General features: G+C 63.5%; 2 protein-coding genes across 3 annotated transcripts in view; one reads left to right on the top strand and one right to left on the bottom strand.

Moving 5' to 3' along the window:
• Positions 1-23177, top strand: part of LOC136556262 (uncharacterized) — a 33346-nt gene extending 10169 nt beyond the window's left edge. Inside the window, exons 13-28 of the mRNA XM_066549355.1 lie at positions 34-824; positions 2584-3525; positions 3641-3936; positions 4083-4237; positions 5370-5470; positions 5595-5993; positions 6994-7120; positions 8738-8851; positions 9049-9159; positions 10120-11026; positions 15225-15597; positions 16380-16772; positions 17908-18034; positions 18495-18608; positions 19556-19810; positions 21647-23177. Of these exons, the coding sequence (XP_066405452.1) occupies positions 34-824; positions 2584-3525; positions 3641-3936; positions 4083-4237; positions 5370-5470; positions 5595-5993; positions 6994-7120; positions 8738-8851; positions 9049-9159; positions 10120-11026; positions 15225-15597; positions 16380-16772; positions 17908-18034; positions 18495-18608; positions 19556-19810; positions 21647-22755 (6314 nt within the window). The 3' untranslated portion in view covers positions 22756-23177. The remainder of the gene's footprint in view (positions 1-33; positions 825-2583; positions 3526-3640; positions 3937-4082; positions 4238-5369; positions 5471-5594; positions 5994-6993; positions 7121-8737; positions 8852-9048; positions 9160-10119; positions 11027-15224; positions 15598-16379; positions 16773-17907; positions 18035-18494; positions 18609-19555; positions 19811-21646) is intronic.
• Positions 2141-5087, bottom strand: LOC136556660 (tigger transposable element-derived protein 3-like). 2 transcript variants are annotated; one of them, XM_066550018.1, is made up of 3 exons: positions 4842-5087; positions 4449-4580; positions 2141-4322 (listed from the first exon to the last, which is right to left on the bottom strand). In XM_066550018.1, the coding sequence occupies exons 1-3, from the start codon at positions 4873-4875 to the stop codon at positions 2509-2511; spliced, it is 1980 nt and encodes a 659-aa protein (XP_066406115.1). In that variant the 5' UTR covers positions 4876-5087; the 3' UTR covers positions 2141-2508. The 2 variants fall into 2 exon arrangements, with proteins under 2 accessions (XP_066406115.1, XP_066406106.1); XM_066550009.1 differs by having other exon boundaries at positions 4449-5087.
• Positions 23178-25373: the final 2196 nt, after the last annotated feature.

Raw genomic sequence — 25373 nt, 5'->3', positions numbered from 1 at the left:
CTGGAGCTCCCAGTGAGCACCCTGGGGCCACAGCAAAGACCTCGGCCATGGTAAACACCGTGGCCACGGTGAACACCCCAAACTCCTCGAGAGGAACTTGGGACCACATCAAAAGCCCTGGCTGTAGCGAGAGCTCCAAGGCCATGAAGAAGCCCTTGGCCATGGGGCACACCTGGACCAGGTGTGCAAACCTCAAGCTCCCACGAATACCACGGGATCACAGCAAAGACCACCGTGCCCACCCCAGCCTCCCATCGCGCCCTCGACCCGCAGCAAACCCCAGGAGCAGCGCAGCGGCCTCGAGCAGAGCCCGCAGCCCCGCGGTGCCCCCGCCGGCCCTGCCGTGCCCCGAGCCCCCTCCTCATCCCCGGGGCCCCCGGCAGCGCCCGCACCCGCGGCCTCGGGGCGCCCTTTGCCGGGCCCGGGGGGGCCGCTCGCTGCCCTGCCCCGGCTTTGTTCGCGCTCCTCTCACCGGGGACAAAGCGGCCGGGCCGGGGCCTGCCCCGCGGACCCCCCCCCCATTCGGGATCCCACCGCGGGCGGGTGCGCGGGGCAGGCACCGGCCGCGGCCCCGCCGCTGCCCCCGGCCCGCCGGCCCCCCCGGCCCCGGGGCAGCGCTTACCTGCGCCGGGACGGGCGTGCGGGGCGCGGGGGGCGCGGAGCGGGGCCCCGGCGGCGGCGGGAGGGGGGGCTCAGGTCCGGCGGCGGGTAATGGCTCCCGCCTCGGCGGAACTCGCCTTCATTTCCTCCGAGCGCCGGCGCGGGCCCTGCGCGACACCGCGGCCGCGGGCTCCCCCTGGCGGCACCGCCGCGAACCGCCGGGGGCGGGACCGCGCGGGGACAGCCCCGGGAGGGGACAGCGGAGCGGGACCGGAGAACCCCGGGAGGGACAGCGCAGAGGGAGGGGACAGCACAGAGGGAAGGGACAGCAAACCACGACATCCCACCGGGACCGGACAGCCCCGGGAGGGACAGAGCAGAGGGAGGGGACAGCACACCGGGACATCCCACCGGGACCGGGTACCCCTGCGGGAGGGGACAGCCCCGGGAGGGACAGCGCGGAGGGAGGGGACAGCAGAGCGGGACCGGACATCACACCGGGACCGGATAGCACACCGGGAGGGACAGCATTGCGGGAGGGGACAGCGAACCGGGAGGGGACAGCAAACCGGGACAGCACAGAGGGAGGGGACAACAAACCAGGACATCCCACCGGGACCGGATAGCCCCGGGAGGGACAGCGCAGAGGGAGGGACGGCACACCGGGACAGCCCACCGGGACCGGACAGCCCACCGGGACAGGACAGCCCAAAGGGACGGGACATCCCAAAGGGACGGGACATCCCAAAGGGACGGGACATCCCTGCATTCCACCCTAAGGGGACGGCGGGTACCCACCGCGGATACATCCCTGTGGGGGCTCCCTGGGGCGATACATCCCTGTGTGCCACTCCCGAGGGTGCCATGGGTACCCCTGTGGGGCTGTGTCCCCGTGGGGATCCCGCCATGCCCCCAAACCCTGCACCTCTGGCAAGGTGCATCCCACAGGGGTCCCATCCCCGTGCACCCCATGTACCCCCATGATGGTGTTCCCGTGGCCACCCCCAGTGCAGGAGCCCCTGTGTCCCTCCCCTTTCTGTAGCTGTGCATCCCTGTGGGGGTCCCGCCTGCTGCACCCCCTCCCCCGGGTGCTTCATGCCCATCCATGACCCTGTATCCGTGTGGGGATCCCTCTGTGGCCCCCATCCCTGTACCCCCTGAGCCTGTGGGGACACCTCTGTCCCTGCCTGGTGGCCTCCAGCTGCCCTTGACCCTCTGCAGTCCAGCAGAGACATGGACCTCAGGACCCCACTGTGGGGGACAGGGGCACAGCGCACACGGGGGGCTCTGCAGGGGACCCCAGGGTGCCACCAAGGCTGGCACAGCCAGGACAGGGTGACCAGCCAGGTCCTCACTGCCCACAGGTGCTGCCACGGCCCTGGTACCCGGGTGGGGATGGCACAGCTCGGGGTGGCTGTGGGGGCCATGGTGTCCCCAGGAGGGGAAGGGGGGGTTTGGGGTGGCCCTGCTGCTCCAGGAAGCCCCGGGGAGCTCTGCCCCTCTCCCAGCAGATGTGACAGCAGAATAAAACCACCCATGCTTCGCTTTGCTGAATTCCAACATTTAATGCCTGTAACAATCCTCCAGGCACCACGTGGGGACAGCAGCTGGAGGCACCCGATTCCCCCGTGGGATGGAGCTGCTGTCCCCGGCATGGGGACACCCCAGCACCACCCACATCCCCCCACGGCAGTCACAACCACCCCACTCGGGGCAAATCCCCGCTGGCAGCAGCTCCACATCGTTTCCTGCTGACTGCAGCAGCCACTCCCTGGGAGAAGGTTCTGGCAGCAGCTTTGTGTCCCCAGCGCTGCCACTGCAAACCCCACGGGGCTCAAGAGCAGGGAACAGCGGCCAGGCCGGGCCGGTGACAGCCCCAACGAGCACCGGCCCCTCTCACGGGCACAGTCACTGCTGGGGAGGGCTGTCCCCGAGGAAGGCTCGCCCTGCGCCGGCTGACACCATGTGCACCGCATCCTCCAGCTCGTAGAAGGCCTGGAAGAGGTCCGGCGAGGTGGCCTGGCACTCCAGGTACCGCCGCAGCGTGGCCAGGCTCCTCCAGACCTCCCGTTCCGAGGGGCAGGGCGGCACGGCCGCCAGCTCGCCTGCGTCCTCACCCTCCGCCGTGCCCTCGTCCCCGTCCGCCTCTGCCGGGTCCCCGTCGCGCTCCAGCCGCTCCTGACCGAGCAGACCGGGGGCCGAGGTCAGGGACACGGCCTCGGTGCCGGCATCGGGGATGAAGCCGGCGGCGCGGAAGCAGCCGGCGATGAGCCCCGGGTGAACATCGCCCCAGGCTTGCGCCAGCATGTGCAGCACGTCCAGCAGGCTGGGCTGGCCCGCGCCGCGCTCCGCCGGCAGCCACCGCAGCAAACGGCGCCGGTAGTGGCCCTTGAGGTCGCCGGCGATGCCGCGGTCCAGGGGCTGGGCCAGGGCGGCGGCCGGCGGGATGAAAACCATCCTGACGTTGGACAGCTGGAGGTAGGGGTGCGCCTCGTGCTTGGCCAGGAGGAGGAGGACGCTCTTGCCCCGCCGCCGCATCCCCTCGTTGAACTCCCGCAGCCACTCGGCGAAGAGCGGGGCGCTCAGGCCGGCCGGGCCGCCGGCGCGGTAGCTCCACGGCATCTGCTCCAGGTTGACGCCCCGCAGGCAGCGCGGCCGGGGGCTGTCCCCCACCGCCCGCAGCGGCACCTTCTCCGAGCCGCTGGCGTTGGCACAGAGCAGCAGCGTAAGCCGCTCGCCGGGGCTCTCGCCGTTACCGGGGGCGCCGGTCGGCAGCGGCACCGCGGTCTCCCCGCAGGCGAAGATCTCGGCGGGCGCGTAGCTGCGGAGGAGGCCGGGCAGCACCGCGCCGGCCCAGTGCTCCGCCGTGGGCTGCTCCGCGTCCCCTTTCTCCGCCGGCGGCTTCTTGCCGTGGCGAGCGCCCAGGCGAGCCAGCCAGCCGCCGCTGGGCTCGGGCTCGGGCCGGGCCGGGTGCCTGGCCCTGAGCTGCAGCAGCGGGCGGCCCACGGGCAGGTCGGCAGCGTGGGCACCCTCCACCCAGCGCAGCAGCGCGGCCTCCAGCGCCGCGTCCTTCCCCTCCCGCTTGCGCTTGCGCTCGGGGTCGCCGTTGCGGTGCCACTCGCTCAGGATGCGCTCCTTGTTCTTGATGATGCGGCAGATCTGGGGCTGCGACACCCCGAAGCGCTTGGCCAGCTCGCTCTGCGACACCTTGGGGCCCTCCAGCATCTCCAGCACGCGCACCTTCTCGGTCAGCGACAGCTCCTTCCGCTCCTTCCGCGGCGCCGCCGTGGCTCCCTCCGCCGTGCCCGGGGAGCGCCCGGGGCAGGGCCCCGGGCGGTGGGGGCTGCCCGTGGCCCCCAGCCCCCCCGGCTCGGCGAGGCCTCTCCCGCAGCGGCCGCAGGCATAGCCGAGCTCCGCGCCGCGCCCCAGCCGGTGCCGCACCAGGTCCGGCTTCTGCCCGATGCTTCCTCGGCCGCACTCAGCACAATCCAGCGGCGGCTCCCCGGGCCGGCAGCGGCGGCTCTCGAAGGCGGGGGGTGCGGCGATGAACCCCCCGTTACCGGCACCGGGATTCGGCTCCGGCTCGAGGACGCCGCAGTAGCTGCAGCCCCGTTCCCGCAGCGGGACGAGGAAGTCGGTGGGGCCGGCGTGGCGGGACGGGGGCGAGCGGGGCGGTGGGGACACCCCGTCCTCGCTCTTCACCTCCTTCCCCTGCCAGTCCCCTGCGGACACAGGAGCGCGTTGGGGAGCGGCCCAAGCCCCCGGCTCGGCAGGATCCGGGCCGGTGCCCAACTCCTGCTCCCGGTGCCACCTGGCCACGATCCCGCCCGTCCCCGTGTCCCGCTCACCCTGGGAGGGACCGGCGGGTGCCGCGTGTGGCCGGGGGCTCTGGCGCTCCCCGTAGCGCCCCGCTGCCGCTGCCACCCCATCGTCCCCTCGCTCCACCTCAGCCAGGATGTCGGGTTTGGTGATGGCGTAACCTGTCACAGAGACAAGAGGAGGTACAGCCGGTGATGCCACTGGCCATGCCAACGGGCATGCCACCCGAGATGACATCGGTCACAACAGGCCAGGGTTGGCTGCCCGTGGTGATGGTATGGTCGGTATGGTCCCGTGGTGACCCCAGAGCCACCCCGTGACCTCCTGCTCCCGGTATCAACCCGGTGAGTGCCGGTCTCCCTCGTGGCCAGGCCACGACCGGCAGCGCCAGGAGCGGAGCCGGGATGGCCCCGGTGCCTCACCCAGGTCGACGGGATGCTGCCGGTCCTCCTTCATGGCACCGGCACCGTCCCGGTTATCGGGAAACGCGGCGGCAGCTCCTCCCGGTGCTGTTCCCGCCGAGGCCTCAGCAGCGCGAGGGATGGCGGTGCCTGAGTGATGCCGCACCGGGATGACGACGCGCGGCCGGGCGGCGGGACGCGGCGTCGGCGGCGACCGTGGGGCCGATGGCGGGGCCGCCGAGCCCCGGTGGGCCGCGGTGGCGTTGCCGCACCTGTCCGCGTCCCCTCCCGCCCGCTCGGTCCCGCTCGGCCCCGCCCGGTGCCGCCGCCGCCGCCCCCGCCTCGCGCGGCCCCGCTACCGGCGGCGGGAGCGCGCGTGACGCCGGGCCCCGCCCCCTCGGCGCTCCGCCCCCCGATTGGCCGCGCCACCGCCCAATGGGCGCGCGGTCCGCCCGCCGCCGGGGGTCGCTGTGGCGCCGGGCGCCGCCGCCGCCGCTCCCAGCGCGCCCCGCGCCCTCGGCATGGCCGCTCCGCCCCGCCGCTGCTGAGCCGCCGCCGCCGCCGCCCGGCCCCGCCGCCGCCCGCCCGCGCCGCCGCCCCGCACCGCCCGCGCCGCCCCCCGCGCCATGGCCGACTGGGCCCCCGCTGAGGTAAGCGCCGCCGCCGCCCCCCGCCTCCCCCGCCGGCCGCCGCCCCCCGGCCCGGCCCCGCGTCCCGCCCCCCCGCGGGCTGCGGGCGCGTCCCCGCGCTCAGCACCGCGCGTTCCCCCCGCAGGAGCTGGAGTGCATGATGGAACCCCAGGAGCTGGGCCTGGAGCAGCCGCTGGCCGCCCCCGAGCACGGCCCCGGCGGCGAGGCCGAGCTGCCGGCCGCCGAGATCTCCCTGACGCTGGTCACCGAGATCCAGGCCGTGGACAGGAAGGTGGACACCCAGGCCGCGCAGCTGATGAACCTGGAGGGCAGGATGAGGATGGCCGAGACGAAGCTGATCGGCTGCGAGAAAACGGCGGTGGAGTTCGGGAACCAGCTGGAGAGCAAGTGGACGGCGCTGGGCACCCTGATCCAGGAGTATGGGCAGCTGCAGAAGCGGCTGGAGAACATGGAGAACCTGCTGAAGAACAGGAATTTCTGGATCCTGCGGCTGCCCCCGGGGGCAAAAGGGGAAGTCCCCAAGGTAACGGTTTGGGTTTGCTGCTCCCCGCTGCAAAACGGGGCTGTTCTGCACGTCTGGGGCTCAGAACCCCGTGCCCTGTGCTCACAGCTCCTTATCCTGAGCTCACAGCCCCATATACTGAGCTCACAGCCCCATGCCCTGGACAGCCCCATATCCTGCACTGTCAGCCCCATCTCCTGTGCACTGTCAGCCCCATCTCCTGTGCACTGTCAGCCCCATTTCCTGTGCACTGTCAGCCCCTTACCCTGTGCACTCACAGCCTGATCCCTGCACTGTCAGCCCCATCTCCTGTGCACTGTCAATCCCATCTCCTGTGCACTGGCAGCCCCATCTCCTCTGCACTGGCAGCCCCATATCCTGCACTGTCAGCCCCATCTCCTGTGCACTGGCAGCCCCATATCCTGCACTGGCAGCCCCATCTCCTGTGCACTGGCAGCGTGATCTCTGCACTGGCAGCCCCATCTCCTGCAGTGACAGCCTGATCCCTGCACTCACAGTCCCATTTTGGGACAGCTGCAGTGCTGAGAGCCGTTCATGGCTCCCCCAGAGCCCTGTTCTCCCTTCAGTACCCAGAAGCACCAGCACAGGTCCTGCTTTGTTGGCTATGCCCTACTCATGCACGTGTGATCTGGGAGGGATGTCACAAATTCCTGTGTGTGGATCACGTGGAATTTTGTGGCTCAGCCCCGTGTAACTGGGAAGGCTTGGGAACATCCCCAGGGCTGTTCAGAGGTGATGAGCAGCAGAATTGTGTCAAAAAGGAAGTGAAAAGGAGTCTGTGCCAGGCCCTGTGCATGGGGCAGTGACAGGAGGAGGCTGAGCAGGGGGAGGTGACAGGGGAAATCCCTGTCGTGTCCCTTGAGGCATGAGGCATGTGGGAAGGAGCAGATGTTCCTGTCTGCATGACACTTGAGGAGTTTGAGTGAGAAAATTGAATGAGAAAATGTCCCCAGGTGTTTTCTTAAATGAGGAACAAACCCTGTGGTGCTGCTCTTTGCAGGTCCCCGTGGCCTTCAACGACGCCTCGTTTAACTTCTCCGAGGAGGAGTGGAAGAGCCTCAACGAGTGGCAGAAGGAGCTCTACAGGCACATCATGAAAGGCAACTACGAGGCTGTCATCTCCATGGGTAATGACAGGCCTGGCTTTGCCCTCAGCCTCCTGGCACAGAGTTTTCCTGGGAACTGGTGGATGGAACCTGTGTCCTGCAGGGTCAGGGAGGGGTGCTGTGCTCTGGGGAGGTGTTACACAGCCCTGGCAGTGAGTTCAGCCCTCACAGCCACGCTGAGGGTGGAAGGATGTCATGAGTGTCACTGCAGGGACAGTGGCTCCCTGATGGTCCCTGCAGCCTGGCGAGTGCTGGGATTGTGAGGAGGAGGGGAAGTGAGAGGACCCTCAATCCAAGCAAAGCTGGGGAAGAGGGAAGTTCCTTTGTCACGCCAAGGTCCACAGATCCACTGCGCTGGGTGCATCAGCCCGCTGGCTGCTTAGGGCAGCGGAGGGTGCCCTGTGCCCTGCCTCTGAGGTTCCTTCCAGCCCTTTCCATGGGGAGTTGTGCTGACTTCCCTTTCCTCTCCCGTGAGGGAGAAGTGACGTTTGCCTGGTGCTCTGTCCAGCCCCGGGGAGCGAGTCCTGCTCGCGGTGCTGCGGGGTCTGCTGGGGCAGAGCTGGGGAGAAGCAGTGGCTGGGGGTGAGCTCTGCCTCCTGCTTTCCCCTCAGCAGCTCAGGGCAGTGCATTCCCAGCCAAAGGAACGCGCTCCGCTCGCTCCTGCCAGTCCTGGCTGCGGGAATTCCCTCTGGGGAACTTCACAGCATGTTCCAGAAATGACCTTGCCTTGGCTGGACCGGGGCTGGGAGCGCAGACGCCGTCCCTGGTAGCCAGACACTTCCCTGTGCCGAGTCCAGCCTCATCTGCCTCCCTGCCATCCAGCTCTGCCCAATCCAGGCCTTTTCTGCTTTTTTTTTTCCCCCCGTTTATTTTTTTGAACTGAAGTTTCCTGCAGTCCCTGTGTGCCAGGGAGAAAGGTGAAGGGTAACCACAGCCCCCACTCTCCTGTTTGCAAACCAGTCCTGTGTCCTGCTCCTGAGGCACAGGAGTGCAGCTGCAGGGGATCTGGGGATCTGACCCTGGAGCTTAGAGAAACCTATCTGTGCTTCATCCCGAGCTTTCCCTTGAGAAATGAGGTTTAGGGCTTTGGCTCCCGTGTAAGGGAAACGGATCGAGCGGAGCAGAGGTGGAGTTTAACCCCCAGGGCCTCCCTCCCACATGTCTGGAAGTGAAGTTTTCTGCTCTCCGCCCCAGGAGAGACAGTAATTGTCCCCTTTCCCCCACCAAAATCCGCGAGCAGCCCGGGACTCGGACGAGTAGGACGGAGCGGTCCTGGCTGGAGGGAACCGCACGGGGAGGGCAGTGCTGGCAGCTCTGCTGCTGCCCCCGAGCTGAAGCCCCCATTGTAATGGATCCGCGGACCTTAGCGCAGAGGAGAAGACAGGAGAGCCTGCAGGTAAGCCTGGATGCCTTTTCTTCCTGTCCTCCTCACACTGCAGGCTGGGAGGTGCTCCTCACCTGAGCAGAGTGTGCTCCTGCATCCAGGGCCCACGCAAGGTGAGCGGGGCAGAGGGCTGAGAGCAGCTTCCCGAGCCTCTCTCGTTCATTCCCCAGCAAAGGAAGGTTGGTGGGTAAAGGCTGCAGAGTCTCTCTCCTGCCAGGGCAGGGGAAACATCCTCATCTTCTTTTTATGTGCAGACGCTGCCATTTCCAAGCCTGAGCTGCTGACACGGATTGAGCAGGGAGAGGATCCCAACGCTGAGGATCAGGAGGACTCTGAGGGAGGAGAGACCCCCACAGACCCCACCACTGGTGAGCCACGAGGTTCCTGGGACTCGGAGGGGAGGTGGAGGCAGATGTGGGGCTGTTCTGTTTTGTCAGCTCTCTCCTCAGGTGCAGGGGGGCTTTGCTTTCCTGCTTGTCTCCCACCTGATGCATCCATCTCTCCTAGAATCCTCTAAAGCAGCTGCAAGGTTGGAGTGTAACTCCTGCTCTTTTCTCTTGCACAGAGTTTTTCTTCCCTGGGCCCGATGACAGCTCGTGGGGTAAATATGAAGAGACTCTGGCTGAAAGCCACGAAGGCTCTGAGGAAGAGGAGAGCATGGAGGTCCCTGGTACATGTAAGTGCACTGAGCTGCTTTGGGAAGTGTCCCTTGCCTAGATGTGCTTCTGACTTCCCAGCCTAATTCCCTGGAGCAGCTCAGTTGTTCCGGATGATGCTTTTCCAGAATTTCAGAAAGTTGCTTTGAGTCACAGTTTATACCATGGGAGATCCTTCACCCTAAGGCACTGTCCAAGCCCATGAAAGAAAAGAAGTTTTATTCCTTTTTCCTCTGTTTTTTAGGCTTTATCCTAAAGCACAAGTTCTTAAAGACCTGTCCTGCTTCAGGAACCCTTTTTTTTCCTCTGGCTACCTATCTATAGCTAGATTATGTATATAATATTATATTACAATATAATTGAATGCAGGAAGTTGCTGGAGTGTGTCCAGAGAAGGAAATGGAGCTGTGGGAGGGTCTGGAACACCAGGATCAGCTGAGGGAGCTGGGAAAGGGGCTCAGCCTGGAGAAAAGGAGGCTCAGGGGGGACCTTCTGTCTCTGCACAATTCCCTGATAGGAGAAGACAGCCTGGGGGGGTCAGGCTCTGCTCCCAGGGAACGGGGACTGGATGAGAGGAAAGGGCCTCAAGCTGTGCCAGGGAGGGTCAGGTTGGAAATTGGTAAAATTATTCCCTCAAAGAGCCTGTTACACATTGGGACCACCCAGAGCAGTGGTGGATTCTCCATTGCTGGAGGGATGTAACATCCATGTGGATGTGGCACTTGGGGACATGGTCAGGGGTGGTCTTGGCAGTGCTGGACTTAATGATTTCCGAAGCCTTTTTCAACCTCAACAATTCCAAGATTCCAAGTCCAATCCCTCTGAACAGAGTAGGTGCTCCCAGCCGGCCTCACAGCCCCGTCAGTGCCAGGCTCTGAGCTGGGTGTGCACAGCAGAGACCCCCCATGTCCCAAGGGAGCTGAGTGAGCACCCCCCAGTCCTTGGGACCCCAAATGACACCGGTGTCTCTGCTCCACCAGACGAACAGCCGTGCGATGAGGAAGGCTCCGAGAGCCTGGAGCTTTCCAGGTCGTTGACAGGAAAGTGGGAAGAGGTTTTCTCCAACCCGGAGGAGGAGATGCAATCGAGCAGCAAGAGCCAGAGCGGGTCAGCCCCGCCGCAGCGAACGGCGACGGGCAACGGGCTGAGGCGCTCCGTGCGCCGCGGGAGAGACTTGGCCAGGAAGGATCCCGAGGAGGCGGCGGCCGACAAGGGGCCCTACATCTGCTGCGAGTGCGGCCAGAGCTTCCTGGACAAGCAGCTCTTCGCCACCCACCAGAAGGCTCATGCCAGCGAGGAGGCCTGCACGTCCCTGGAGCGCGGCGAGAGCTTCCGGCAGAAATCCAAAGCCAAGGGCCAGGGCCCCTCCCGCTCCAAAGCGTCCAAGCGCCCCGACGGGGAGAAGAGCTCGGGCTTCAAGTATGGCTTCGTCAGGCACCAGGTGAACAACATGGTGGAGAGGCCCTACACCTGCTCCCAGTGCAAGGAGAGCTTCAGCCTGGAGGTGAGTCTGATCCTGCACCAGAAGCTGCACACGGGGAAGGGCGACGGGCCGCTGACGTGCACCTACTGCGGGAAGGACTTCCGAGACCTCTCCAAGGCCATCCGCCACCAGCGCATCCACACCGGGGAGAGGCCCTACCAGTGCACCGAGTGCGGCAAGAGCTTCATCCGGCGGGACCACCTGCTCAAGCACTGGCGGGTGCACACCGGGGAGACCCCCTACCAGTGCCCTGTCTGCGGGAAGCACTTCCGCTACAAAGAGTCCCTGAATTGCCACCAGAAAATCCACTCGCGCAACCCGCGGCCCGGGGAGGATTCCCAGCACAACCTGGGCTCGGCGGGCACCCAAACCGACCATTTCTGCGTGAAAAAAGAGACTAAGCAGTAGCCGTGGTGGGGCCGGGGCAGGAGGGCTCGCGGTGACCGTGACGGTCTGGCAGGTGGACGTGCAGCATGATGGCAGGTGACTTGTATCGCAGCTAATCCATGTGGTCATGCTACGAAGCCCGCTTTGGTGAAGCATCCAAGGAATTCCTCTTAAAGACTCTGCTCGGCTGGCCCAGGCGGCTCTGGGACCCCGCGGGGTTCCGTGGCGCTCCCACCGCGGCGCAGGCCCCGCGCTCGCTGTTCCCCACGCAGGGTTGGATTCTGCCCGTAGAGAATGATCCCGAGCGGTTCTCTGGGCTCCGTATTTAGCAGGTGTTCCCCCACCTATCTTTGTGCATATTCAGGAGTGACAAGCTTTCGCTTTCTTTTTTCCACTCGTTTCACTGCAAGGCTGGAAGCGCGAGGAGGGAGGGAGGGAAGGAAGGCGCCGTTCCCGGCCGGCCGCCCGCTCCCGCTGCGTCGCCGCGTCCCCAAAGGCTGCGAGGCCAGGACTGGGATGAAGGCCAGAGAGAGGCCAGGCAGAGAGAGGCGATCAGGGCACGACGTGGGATTTGTGGAAGGCGGAAAAGCGGAGAGGAGAGCGTGGCAAAGAGCGGGGTGAGATAAAGCAGGTGCAGGAGAAGGGGCTGAGGACATTGGAGCAGGAGGAGTCGGGAAGGGCAGCGTGTGGAGGTGTGCTGGGGTCGCTCACACGAGGAGGACACGTCTCCGTGCTTCTGGAGGGTGTCACTGGCACCAGCCGGGCTGTGGTTCCCCTCTGGCCCGAGGGAACGGCGCCGCTGGGCTGACACGTGGACTCCTGACAATGAAGGTGATTTTATTTCTATTTTTTAACTGGGTTTGGTCTCACTCAGGTAAGTCAGACGAGTGAAAGCAGCTTCTCCTAACCCCTGTAAAGAGCTGTTTGGTTTTTAGTTAACCTAGAAGTAGTCTTATTATTATTATTAATTATTATTATTATTATTATTATTATTAATTATGATGATGATAATACTACAAGGAAAGGTGTGACACTATATTTCACAGTTGCTCTAAAACACTTCCATGTATGCGATAACCGCCCGGAGTTTTCCAGATCTTTGTGTAAATATTGGATGACTTCTGGAGCTGTTGGTGTTGTTCTGAGGTGCCTGTACGTGGTGTCTCTTCGCTCTGTATCGTCAGCTGCTGGTTCGTGACCGTGTTTTGTAATAACTTTTGTAAAGTCTGTCAATACAGTGTTTCCATTCTGAATTCTGTGTCAGCCCTTTGTGAGTACCTGCAGCTCCCTCATCCTGCTCTTGGCTGGAGCTTTTCCAGCTCCTTGAGGAGCTCCCTCATCCTGCTCCTGGCTGGAGCTTTTCCAGCTCATTGTGGAGCTCCCTCATCCTGCTCCTGGCTGGAGCTTTTCCAGCTCATTGTGGAGCTCCCTCATCCTGCTCCTGGCTGGAGCTTTTCCAGCTCATTGTGGAGCTCCCTCATCCTGCTCCTGGCTGGAGCTTTTCCAGCTCCTTGAGGAGCTCCCTCATCCTGCTCTTGGCTGGAGCTTTTCCAGCTCATTGTGGAGATCCCTCATCCTGCTCTTGGCTGGTACTCGGGAGCTTTTCCAGCTCCTTGAGGAGCTCCCTCATCCTGGTACTCAGGAGCTTTTCCAGGTAATTGTGGAGCAGGTGAACAGCACAAGCCAAGCTGTGCTGGAGGGCCAGGCCTGGCAAATGAGGCTGCTCTGGGATGCTGCATCTGGGATTGATGGTTTTAACTTGATTTGGGTTTGTGCCTGTGCCACACACAAAATGGGGCTGTGGACAGCTGAGGAATCCTTGGATCCGTGGTGGGATGGAGCTGGGACATCCCACACCCAGGATGAGGGACAGGGAGAAGTGCTGGTGGCTGTGGCCACCTTGGAGCTGGGATCATGGAATCAAAGAATGGGTTGGAAGGGCCCTCATAGGGTGCCCAGCTGGTGCCACACACTGGGGGTTTTTCCTTCCAGGCTCCCTCTCAGGCCAGCATTCCCCAGGCTCTTCCCTGCCAGAGCCCAGGACACAGAGACAGTTCCCTCTCCCCAGCAGAGACACAACGAGCCCCAGGGGTTGTTCCAGCCTGGGACCTGGGCTGGGAGGGGAGAGGGCAGCCCTGAGGTGACAGCCACCATGGAGATGTGGCACCTGGGGTCCACAGAGACCAGGGAGTGCCAGAGTCCCTCAGCCACCCCAACCCTGGGGGTGCTGGGTGCCTGGGGGGACAGAGTGAGTGACCCCAGTGAATCCCCCCCAGTGAATACCCCATGCTCTGAGTGACCCCAGTGAATCCTCCCCACACTCTGAGTGACCCCAGTGAATCCCCTCATGCTCTGAGTGACCCCAGTGAATTCCCCCCAGTGAATCCTCCCCACACTCTGAGTGACCCCAGTGAATCCCCCATGCTCTGAGTGACCCCAGTGAATTCCCCCCAGTGAATCCCCCACGCTCTGAGTGACCCCAGTGAATCCCCCACGCTCTGAGTGACCCCAGTGAATCCCCCACACTCTGGAGCCACTCCATGGAATGGGGCCGCCCCACATGGACATGGAGATGCTGGAGATGGATTATGGGGAGAAAGAAGGAGAAGGAAAAGAGCTCAGGGAAGGAGCAGCCAGTGGGATCCAGGCTGGGGAGGGTGGGTGCTGCCAAGGGCAAGGCTGAGCACAGCTCTGAGCACACAGAGACACCCTGGGGACACACAAGTGTCCCTCTGTGGTCACACAGACACCCTGGGGACACACGAGTGTCCCTCTGTGGTCACACATGTGCTCTGTGTGCACACAGGGCTGGTCACAGGCACACAGCGCTCCAGGGACATGGCTGTATCCCAGTCCTGCTCACTCCACTCCTGGCAATAACCACACCTGGTGATCCACACCCATCTCCACAGGGACAGCGTGGAGTCCCTCAGCCAGGCTCAGGCACTCCCTCTGCACTGGGATCTACAAACCCCAGCCAGGGACACCCCTGAATTCCAGAGCTGCTCCTGGTGTCCCCTCCCAATGGATCAGCCCTGGGCAGAGGTTGTGGATCTGGGACAGCCCAGGAGGGGCCTGGACAGGGGGGTCTTTACTTGGGGGTCCCCACCTGCTGCCACATCCCTGTGCCCCCCTAAGCCTGGGTGACCCATCCCACTTGTCCTCTCCCTTTTCCCACAAACCAAAGGGTTTCCTGCCCTTCCCTGTGCTCAGTGCCACCAACTTCCCCCCCAAGGTGGGCCAGGGCTGTGCCAGAGCAGGCAGGGATGGCACTGGGGAGATGGGGTGGGGTGGGATGGGGTAAGAAAGGATACAGTGGGACAGGATGAATGGAATGGGATGGGATGGGATGGGATGGGATGGGATGGGATGGGATGGGATGGGACAAGATGTGGGATGGACAGGGTGGGACTGGCTGGGACAAGAGTGGGGACACAGCATGGATGGAGTGGGATGGGACAGGATGGGATCAGCCAGGGCGCATGGAGTGGGATGGGCCGGGCATGAAGAGACATCGAGGATGGGTGGGACAGGAGGGCATGGATGGGACAGGGCGTGGTGGGATAGACAGAATGGGGCAGGACAAGATCGGGAAGGATAGGACAGGATGGACTGGGATGGGAGAGAATAGGAATGGATGACGTGAGACGGGAGGGGACGGCACAGGAGAGGACGGGACGGGATGGGACGGGACGGGATGGGATGGGATTGAGGCTGGAGATGTGATGGGACGGGATGGGATGCTGCGGTCGGGCCCGGCGGGGAGGCCGAGAGGTGGAAGGGGAGGGGTCGCTCCATTTCCACGGCGCCGGCGCCTCCGGCCGCCATTTCCGAGGCCGCAGGGATGGGCGGCAGGGACCCGACGGGCGGGGCCGGAAAAGCCGCCCCGGGACCTCCACAGTGACCCCCTGGTCCCTCCCCTGCCCCGCCATGTCGCACCGAGCCCCCCGCACTCTCTCACTCACCCCAGTCAAACCAGCCCCTCCCGTCACCTCGCACCGCACCCCGGCGCCTTCCCCGTTACTCGTCGGTGCCCCCGTCCCCCTGGCTCCCCGCTGCCAGCCCAGCTCCTCGGGCAATCCCGAGTGCCACTAACGGCCCCAGCTCCGTCAGTTCTCCAATCCCTCGGTCCCCGCGGTCCCCGCGGTTCCCGGTGCGGGCGGTGCCGTGGGGGGGCCCCGACGGGGCGGGGCGCTGATGCCGTCGGCCCGCCAGGGGGCGCTGTGCGGCGCGCGCCCGCCCCGCTCCGCCCCGCTCCGCGCGCGGTCCGGCGGCGGCAGCGCCCCCTGGCGGCGCGGCGGGGCAGCGGCGCGGCCGGAGCGCCGGACCCGGACCCGGACCCGGAGCCGCGCTCGGTGTCGGAGCCGCCGCCGCCCCCGCCCCGCCGCCTCCGCCCGCTAGGCCCGCGCCGCCTCCGCCCCGCCCCCGCCGCGCCGCGCCCCCGCCCCGCCGCGCCGCTCCGCGCCCAGCCCGATGCCCGGCGGCGGGCGGAGGTGAAGCAGCGAGCGGGCGCTGGATCCTCCCGGCCGCGGCCCCCGGGGCCCCGGGCACGGAACAAAGGGCCATGGCCGAGGGGGCCCCCGCTCAGGTAAAGGGCGCCCGCCCGGCGCGGGGCCGGGCCCGGCGCGCACCGCCCGTCCGCGGCTCGCGGGCCGCACGTCGGGGCTCACGGGCCGCGCCGTCGGGGCCGCGGCGGGCGGGGGGGGGCGGCGGGCGGCGGGCGCTGTCAGCGCGCGGGGCCGCGGCCGCCCCCCCGGGGCGACGGGCGGGGACGGGACGGGCGGCCCCGGGGGGACGGCGGCGCCGCGCCGAGCCCGCCCGGGCCTCCGCGGCCGGCGGCGCCCGCGCTGCCGTCGAGGCCGGGCCTGCCCGGCCGCCGCGCCGCCCCCCCCCCCCCCCGCCGCCGGGCCCTGCGGCCCCCCGGGACCGACCCGCCGCCGCCCCCGCCCCCCGTATCACCGCCCGGTCCCCATGGCGACGGGGCGCCCGCAGCCCCCCGGGTGTCCCCTCGCCGTGCCCATGGCAACGGGGCTCGGCCGGCCCGTGTCACCCCGCGCCCCCCCCCACTCCCGTGTCACCTCCCGGCCCCGCGCTGTCACCTCCCCCCACCCCCGCGGGTCCTGCCCGTCCCGTGGGACCGGCACGGGGCCGCCGTAAGCGGCTTAGCGGGGACACGGGGACGTCCCCGCCGCCCCGGCGAGCGCCGGGCCCTGCAGCGGCCCCCCCGCGGGGTCCGCATGGCCCCGGGGATGTCCCCATCGCCCCGGGGGCCCCCGTCACACCGGGGGCGGGCGGGTCTCCATCACCCCGGGAGGGTCCCTGTCCCCCTGGGGGCATCCCCGGCCTGACCCCGCGCCCTTGTGTCCGCAGGCGCCGGAGCCGGTGCGGCCGCCGCGCTGCCCCTCGCCCCTCCGGCCAGCGGCCGGCCCCGAGCGCACCTCGGAGCGGGAGACGCAGACGGCTGAGCTGTCCCTGACCGTGGTGGCGGCCGTGCAGGCGGTGGAGCGCAAGGTGGATTCCCACTCCACCCGCCTGCTGGACCTGGAGGGTCGGACCGGGATGGCCGAGAAGAAGCTGATCGACTGCGAGAAGACGGCGGCGGAGCTGGGGAACCAGCTGGAGAGCAAGTGCGCGGCGCTGGGCACCCTTATCCAGGAGTACGGGCTGCTCCAGCGGCGCCTGGAGAACATGGAGAACCTCCTGAAGAACAGGAACTTCTGGATCCTGCGGCTGCCCCCGGGCAGGAAGGGGGAAGTCCCCAAGGTAACGGTGTCCTGGGGAGCGGGAGCCGGACACTGCTCCCGAAATGCTCCCGGGGGGCCAGCCCAGGGTGGGTGAGTGGGGACAGCCCCTGCTCAGGTGAGTCTCTCGCCATTGCAGCTCCCCATTGCAGCTTCCCCGCTCATCCCCTGCTGGGGCTAAAATACGGAGGGACAAGGCCTGGGAGGACATCCTGGTACTCAGGCCAGAGGTTTCAGTTCTGCTCCACTGCGCTGCACAGCCCTGGGGCCGTTGACTCTTTTTTTGTTCTTTTTTTTTTTTTTTTTTGCCACCATTTCTAGAAATCCTGCAGATTTTGTGGTTCTTCCGTTTTGACCACCTTGATGCTGCAGAGTCTCCCAGGCCAGGGAAGGAGCAAGTGGGAGCTGCTGCTGCAGGGAAGGGGGAAGCTTTGGGATTCAGGAAGGCAGATGAGCTCCCTGGTCATAGCTCTGGAAAGAGCCCACCATCAATATTCAGTTCCTACTTGAATTTCACAGCCTTCCTGCTAAAAGATTGTGCAAATGAGACCATGTATGACATGGGAGAGGGAGTATCTCTGGAGAGAGCAGAGAGGATCAGGAAAAGGTGGGTTCAGACCCTGACACCCCATTAGTGCAGTTGGGGGACAGAACTGGAGTGCTGCGTTCCCTCTGAAGAGCTCCACTCCAGCATGGCACAGTTTGCACATCCTGAATTTATCCTTAGGAATTATTCCTTGGCTAACAAGCTGGGAAGCTGCAGATGGTGGGTGCACAGTAACCAGGGATAATGGGGAGCCCTGTGGGCCTGGGTAGAGTTTTCCCTGGAGTTCTGGGGTAATTGAATCCGGGAGTTACGTCAGCTCATCAATAGGGATGAGTCCAGCCCAGCTCCTGGGTTTTCTCTCCCTTGTGGTCCCCCAAGCCTGATCACCCTGCAGAGAGCAGGGACTGAGAGGAGGAGCTCGGGGTCCTTTGGGGAAATCCCAGTCTGGATTCACCACCAGGAACCATCCGTTTGGTTGAGTCCTTTATTCCCAAAGAAATACCTGCCCAGGACTTGTTTTAAATGGAAAAAGCAGCTCATGGCTGGCCTTGGAGGAGCTGAAGCCTGGCTGTGTCCAGGCTCCTGCTTGAAGGCACTGTTGGAATTGCAGGTGCCGGTGACCTTTGATGACGTGTCCGTCTATTTCAATGACAAGGAATGGGAGAAGCTGGAGGAGTGGCAGAAGGAGCTCTACAAGAATGTGATGAAGGGGAACTACGAATCTCTGATCTCCCTGGGTAAATACGGGGTGTCCTTGCCCTGCTGAGGGACAGGAGGCTCCTTCTGGCTCCTCCTTGGAGATCCCCTTGGATGAGACCCAAATGTTCCATTTTAAATGCTTGAAAACACAGGAGGATGTTTTCAGTCTGGGTTTATTCCAGCTCATGCCGTGGTGGCGTTCTGGCTGGGCGAGGGGATGCCCTGTGGGCAGGTGGGGTGGAGACCTCCCAAACCTCTTCCAGACACAGTTATGCCATCCAAACCCAGCTCCTTCCTTCCCCATGGCTCTTGGGAGGGCTTCCCTGCATCCTCTGGGCCTGCAGTGGGTACCAGCCCCTGCACCCCTTCAGAGGATTTTGCACCTGTGGATGTTCCTGAGTGTCCTCACATGTCCCCCGTGTGCTGGGAAGAGGTGGAAGCCAATATCAGATTCCCAGTGCAGTAATCCCTCTCTCCCACCCCTCTGTCTCTCAACAGACTATGCAATTTCCAAACCTGGTGTTTTGTCTCAGATCGAGCAAGGGGAGGAATCGCGGGGCAGGAATGAGCAGGACCTGGAGGAGAGTGAGATCATTACTGATGCCACGGCAGGTGAGGCGGCACCTTGGCCCCAGGGCAGCCCTGGGTTGTGTTCCCAGGGGCTGCTCATCCCAAGGCTGGAGCAGATGCTGCTGGGAGCTGTGGCTGGTGTGGTTTATCAGGAGAAGCCTTGCCTAGGAATGGGACAGATTGGGCTGACTGGAGGTTTAATGTCCAGGTACAGCTCAACATAGAAACCAGGGCAAGCAGAGCCTGGAGAGTTGGGCACTGGGAGCCCTTCCCTTCCCAGCAAGGGAAGCATATGCAACCAGACCAGGTCCTCAGGGAGCTGGTGTGCCCAGCAAGGACAGAGAATTGGGTCCCATTGGGAGAGCCCATCCACCCAGAAAATCCTCCACCCTCTCTTTGCATGGATGGTGCCTGGGTTTATCCTTGGAGCATCCTCCCAGGCAGGGAGGCCTGGTCCCAGGCTGTGTGCAGGGAGATGGGATGGTGAGGGCCAAGACTGGGCTGGAAATGGGGCACCAGTGACCCCGAGTCTCAGAGCAACTCCTGCTCTGTGATAAGGGGGCTGATACGGAGATAAAGAGGTGGCCTGGAAGAGATGGTGTCACCTCCACTTGTCATCCCTGATTCCAGGCTGTGGATGTGGGGTCACACCAATGCCTTGCTTGTGCTCTCCATCACAAGGATCTTGAAATTAAATTGAGGCCAATGGGAAGGAGAAAATCACGGGCCCACGTGGAGCTGCAGCTGGGGGATGTGGGGTGGCTGAGGGGTGCCCCAGGCTGGGTGGAGGGAGTTCCCTGTGCCTGTGAAGGGTCCTGGGCTGGAGCTGGGAGCGTGGCAGGGATGGGTGAAGAGCAGGGGCGGAAGAGAAAGCCGAAGGGAGACCCCTCAGTGGGAGCAGCAGCTGGAGCCAGCAGGGATTGCTGGCAGCAGGTCCCTCGTTCTGGCTCCTGGGAGTGATGGCAGGTGGCAATCTCTCGTTGCTGCAGCTGGAATAAGGGTGGTGATCAAAACAGAGGAGCTCCTTCCTGAAGACAGCCCTGAGAACCCCGAGCTGCACGGGATGTCGGGGCAGTCCGAGGGCAGCTTCCAGAGCCCCGACGAGGAGGCGGCCTGCGAGAGCCCCTACGGCTCCGTGTCCCCCCCGAGGGACCTCCCGGGCACCAGCCTGGGAGACTCCTCCGAGTACGGAGCCGACTTCAGTGAGATCCAGAGGGTCATCGTTCACCACGGGGGCTGCACAGGTGAGACACTCAGCACGCTGATCTGCACACATGGTGTGTCAGGGACAGGAGGCCCAGGGGGCTGTGGTGGGTTAGGAAGAGGTGGGGAAGGGGTTGGATGGACAGGAGGAGTTAAATCCCCCCAGAACCAGCACCAGAAGGAAAGTTCCTGGCTGCAGTGACTTCCGAGAGCGGCTCTGGTCACACCTTGAGTTTGGAGGAGGAGGCAGCACGTCCATGGTGGACACAGAATGTGGTCTCCAAGGGCTCCTGTCCTGCTCAGGAGCAGAGCAAGCACTGGCCCAGTCCTCTGAGTCTGGGAAAAGCCCTGGATAGCCACGGAGACCAAGGGAAGATGTGTCTCAGGCTGTGTTCTGTGAGAGCCCCTGTGAGCCCTGCTCCCAAAACCCCGCTGTGGCAGAGGGCAAGAGGTTGGTGTCTGGTGTGGAGGAGTGGATGGTTGCACACTGGACACTGCTGGAGGAATGTGGGAGGTCCTGCAGGTTGCCACTTGTGGGAGTTGCTTGGGGCAGCTCCACAGGATAGGGAAGAATGTGGCTGGAGCTCTGTGATGTGCGAGCTGCCAGGAGGGAAGGGGAAGGATGAGGTGATTTGTGGAGAGATGAGATGATGGCACCGAGTGTTTCATGTGTAGAATTCTGCTGGTGGAGTGGCAGATACAGGCCAAGTCCTACAGATGTGCTGTAAGGCTGGGGACGGGAGAGCAGGGAGATGAGAGGTTGGGAATGGTGGGTTCCTTCCTCCTGACGGCTTTGTGGTGGTGTAACACAAACCAAGACTCAGAGAGTGGGGCTCTTGAGGGCCTCAACTCCGTCTTGTGGGTCCTGTGGTCTGCTCAAGGCTTTGTGAGGGAAACCAGCCAAGCCACCAGGGGGCTGATCCTTGTCTGAGAGCCACTGCCTCTGCCAGCTGGTGGGGCTGGGCAGGAGCTGCAGCTGTGCTGGCCAGGATGGGGGGCTGAGCCCCCAGGCCCACAGAGGGGGCAGAGAGAAGGACCTGGGTTTTCCCTTAAAGGGAAGAGGGCCATGGCTTTGAGACATCCACTCCCATCACTTTCCTTTTCTTGGGAAAGTGTAGCTGCTCTTCCTGGGAGAGCGTTTAGGCCTGGCTCACAGTCCAGTGTGGGGTGACATGAGGGATGACCTGTTGGCCTTTCCTTGGGCCGTGCTGGCTGTGTGTCCTGCCGTGTGTCCCTGGGATGGCTGCTGTCACCAAACAAAGTCCCCGGCTCACTTCCGGCCTTGGTGACATGAAGGGGAGCCTGGCCTGCTGCCATCCCCCTGCTGCCATTCCATCCCACTGTTGATCCATCCCACTGCTGGGTGCTCTGGGAAGGAGGGGGCTGGGTCTCTTGCCACACCACATGGCAGCAGGGGCTGAGGGAAGGGGACAGTCCCAGGTGGGCTGTGCTGTCCCTAGAGCAGAGCCAGCAGTCTGGTGCTGTTTCTGTCGAGCGGTGCCGTGCCAGGGGTGTTGTTGCAGCCCAGATGGAGCTGCTCTGAAATCACTCAGCCACCCAAGCCCTGGTGAACCCATGGTGCTTTCATCCCTCACATCCTGCAGCAGCAGCACGAAGTTGCCAAACCTTTTGGCAGGCAGTGGAACACACCCTCTAGAGGAGCCTGGCCGGGGGGGGTTTGTCTGAACTCCATGTTTGGGGGCACATGGCCCATCCCAGTGCTCCGGGCTCCACCTGCAGCCCCATTTGTGGCACAGGCTGGCTCCCAGCGCACAAACAGCTGCAGGAACCCATGCAGGTGTTTCTGTAGCACCAGGGGTATAAGAGGCCATCCTGTCCCACCCAATGACCCTAATGCTGTTTGATTTTCCCCTCAGAGGACGGGATCGTGATCAAGACGGAGGAAGAGGAGGAGGAGGAGGAGGAGGAGGAGGAGGAGGATGACCCCGACACGCTGGAGCAGTGCGCCATGTTCTCGGGCCGGAGCGAGGTGCCGGCGTTCCCCAGCCACGAGGCCGGGCTGGGCTGCGAGGCGCAGTGCAGCTCCAAGGCGCAGCCCCGCAGCCTGGCCCGCGTCAGGAAGCCGTCGGCCTGCGAGAGGGACTCCGGGGACATGAAGCCGGCCAGCGGGCAGCAGCGGAACCGGACGCGGGAGAGACCCTACATCTGCCCCGAGTGCGGCAAGAGCTTCATGCTCAAGATCAACTTCATGATCCACCAGCGCAACCACCTCAAGGAAGGGCCCTACGAGTGCCACGAGTGCGACCTCAGCTTCCGCAACAAGCAGCAGTTCCTGCTGCACCAGCGCAGCCACACGCGCCGCGGCGTGGGGGTCCCGCGGCGCCCCGAGCACGGCCTCAAGCCCCCGGCGCGGCCCCCGCCCCCGGGGAAGCCCTACAAGTGCTCCGAGTGCGAGAGCAGCTTCAGCCACAAGTCGAGCCTCAGCAAACACCAGATCACCCACGTCGGGGAGCGGCCCTTCACCTGCGGCGAGTGCCGGAGGAGCTTCCGCCTGCAGATCAGCCTGCTCATGCACCAGAGGATCCACGCGGGCAAGAACGAGATGGCCTTCCTGTGCCCCCAGTGCGGCAAGAACTTCACCCGGCCCTCCCACCTGCTGCGGCACCAGCGGACTCACACCGGCGAGCGGCCCTACCAGTGCAGCCAGTGCGAGAAGACCTTCAGCGAGAAGTCCAAGCTCACCAACCATTACCGCATCCACACGCGGGAGCGCCCGCACGCCTGCGCCGTCTGCGGGAAGGGCTTCATCCGCAAGCACCACCTCCTGGAGCACCAGCGCATCCACACGGGCGAGCGGCCCTACCACTGCACCGAGTGCGGCAAGAACTTCACGCAGAAGCATCACCTCCTGGAGCACCAGCGGGCGCACACCGGCGAGCGGCCCTACCCCTGCACCGAGTGCACCAAGTGCTTCCGCTACAAGCAGTCGCTCAAGTACCACCTGAGGACGCACATGGGAGAGTGAGGGCCTGCCGAGGCTTCCTCTCCCTCCCTCCCTCCCTCCGTCCCTCCCTTCCTCCTCGTCCTCCTTCTCCTCCACTGATCTCTCCCACCCTCCCTCCATCCATCTCCCCCCACCCCGGCTCAGGGCATGGACATCAAGGAAGCTTTGTGTGGTAGCGCCGCTGGTCTGGTGGAGACTCGGCTGATTGGAAATAAATTAATGAATTAAAGCAAGCAATGCGCGGCAAAATTAAAAGATGATATATATAAAAAATTAGCAGAAGCAGCTGATTTAGGGGGAATCCTCACCAACAAGCAAACAAACCACCAACAAAAGAAACCTGTACACAGGGTGTTTTGCCAGAGTAGGACTCGTAACTGCTTTTTAAATCTACTGTTTGGTTTTTTTTAATAAATGTGGAGGAACTTTTTATTTGATAAGCAGCCTTAGGATGGGCAAGATTTTATTTTCGGGTTTGTTTTCTGTTTGTTTGTTTTGGTTTGGTTGTTTGTTTTTTTTTTTGTTGTTAACTGCTCTGTAGGCTGATTCTGGCACAGTCACTTTTTGTCCAGGAGCTCTGTGGAGGCGCTGCTCCGGTCCGGGCTGGATGTGATAGGAGGAGCTCCAGCCGTGGGGGGAGGTGAGTAATTAACAGATGCAGCTGATGAGGAAGTTCTGCGTGTGTCTAGATTGGAAGCGCTGATGGGTGTCTGCCCGGCTCGCGGGGCTGTGATGCACTCCTGAATTATACAATAGAATAAAATTCTAGTTGCAGTAAAAGACGCTTTTTCTGGTAGGACCCCTCCACAAGGCTCCCCCAAACATTCATTCCCAGCGCTCAATCCTCCCACCGGGGGCTGGCCCTGCTGCCCCCGAGGGCATGGGGTGCTGTGGGTCTGGCCGTTGCCTGCTGTGGGGCCAGCAGGGACTGAGAGCAAGGCCTTGTTGTGTTTAACTGCTCTGCTGTCCTTGAGCCGCGGCCGGGGGCATCGACTGTGCCCTCCTCAATGGCAGGAGCGGCGGGATTCCTGTCCGGGGGAGGAGCAGCTCCAGGCTGGCTCCAAGGAAGGACCTCCCTTCTCCTGAGCACCTGCTGCCAGGGTGGGTGGGACATGATCCATCTCCCTGCTGTTGGTCTGCACTCCTGTTTGTACCAGCTCGGTTCCTGGGGATCCCAGCTCGTCCTGGCTGCAGCTCCTGAGTTTGGGCTGTGGCTGGGTGAGAGCCATCTGAAGGGCTGGGTTGGGGCCACACTGGTGACACCAGCTGAGGCTGGGCTGGTGACACCAGCTCCCCGGAGCACACTGGGCTCCTTCCTGGTGCTATCAGATCTCATGTTGGACAGTGGCATCAATAAACAGATGATGGGAGAAATTGTCAGGACCTGTTAAAGCCTTCGCAGAACCAAAGTCCTCATCCAGGACCTGGGGTATGAACCCCTCCTAAGTTGGGATTTACGACCTCTAACGGTGCTAGAATGTGCCAGAGGGCAGCGCAGCCACATGGAGCAGCTGAGAGCCACCAGCTGCTCATTGCTGTGGGTGGCAGCATTTTGGGGCTGTGTGTGCAGCCTGCCAGGGTTCCTGCCTTCCCACTGCTGCGGTGGTGCCTGCAACTCCCTGGAAGAAGTTTGGGGTTTCAGGTCAGGGCGTGCTGTCTGACAGGAGTTGACACTTCCATCTCTGGAAGTTGGCCAGGCTGGAAGAGGCTTTGAGCACCCTGGGATAGTGGAAGGTGTTCCTGCCCCCTTCCAGGGAGGTGGAAGAAGATGAGCTTGGAGGTCCCTTCCCACCCAAACCATTCTGGGATTCCCTGAAAAGTGCTGTGGTGGGGCTGATGTCCTGGCAGGGAGGTGTGGGGGCAGGACAGGAGGGCCTGGCTGCAGCCCTGTGTCCCTCAGCAGCCTCCCTGCATCCCCCTCACCAGGTCTGGATGCAGCTATGGGGAAGGAGGAAATGAAAAGCAGAAGTGATTCTGGTTCTCTGTGGCTGGTGTCCGTCACACTGGCAGTGTCACTGACCTGGCAGAATCCTTTTTTTCTTCCTAGAAATGGATGAATTCAGCTTTTTATTGGATGGAGGCGGGAGCCCTCGTGGCCGGAGCAGCCGGGCCTTGGGGGGATTTCGGGCGAGCAGGCCGGGGCCGGCAGCGCAGGGAGGCAGCGCAGGATCACCCTGGGCTCCCTCAGGGCGCCGCTGCCGCCCCGACCCAATCCCTTCAAAGCGCACTAAGCCCGCCCCGCTGGCCGGGAGCGGCTCCGGCCACAGCCGGGCCTCGGGAAGGATCGCAGTGTGTCCTGGTTTAGGGCAATTTTGGGAGAAAAACCTTTAAAGGGTTTTCCTCTGGAAAGCAAATTCAAGAGGCCCCTCCCTCAACTGGTTCAGAAAAAAGATTTCCTTGGTGAAAAGTTGAAAAAAATGGTTGGTTAAGGAGCAAAGAATTCATCAGCACAACAAAGGAGCCATATTCAACAATAAAATCTCTTGCTGCTCCAAAAGAGATGACAAACTCAGAAAGTCCCCATCTTGAGCTGTAGCTTGGCTCACTTAATCTCTTATCAGTCCCTCTGGTGCTGGAAATGCTGCGGCCAGGCCTGGTCTGATGGGCCACGGGTGTGAGCTGCCGGTGCTCTTCTGGGT

This window comes from Molothrus aeneus, chromosome 1, assembly GCF_037042795.1.
Source record: "Molothrus aeneus isolate 106 chromosome 1, BPBGC_Maene_1.0, whole genome shotgun sequence".
Classification (NCBI taxonomy): Eukaryota; Metazoa; Chordata; class Aves; order Passeriformes; family Icteridae; genus Molothrus; species Molothrus aeneus.
The sequence above is the reverse complement of the archived record's forward strand: the minus strand, read 5'-3'. Positions and strand labels throughout refer to the sequence as shown.

Coding starts and splice junctions, on each gene's coding strand:
- LOC136556660 (XM_066550009.1), bottom strand. CDS start 4,656: ATGTCATCTCGGGTGGCATGCCCGTTGGCATGGCCAGTGGCATCACCG. Junction 4,323..4,448: donor ACCCGCCGGTCCCTCCCAGG/GTGAGCGGGACA, acceptor CTGTGTCCGCAG/GGGACTGGCAGGGGAAGGAG.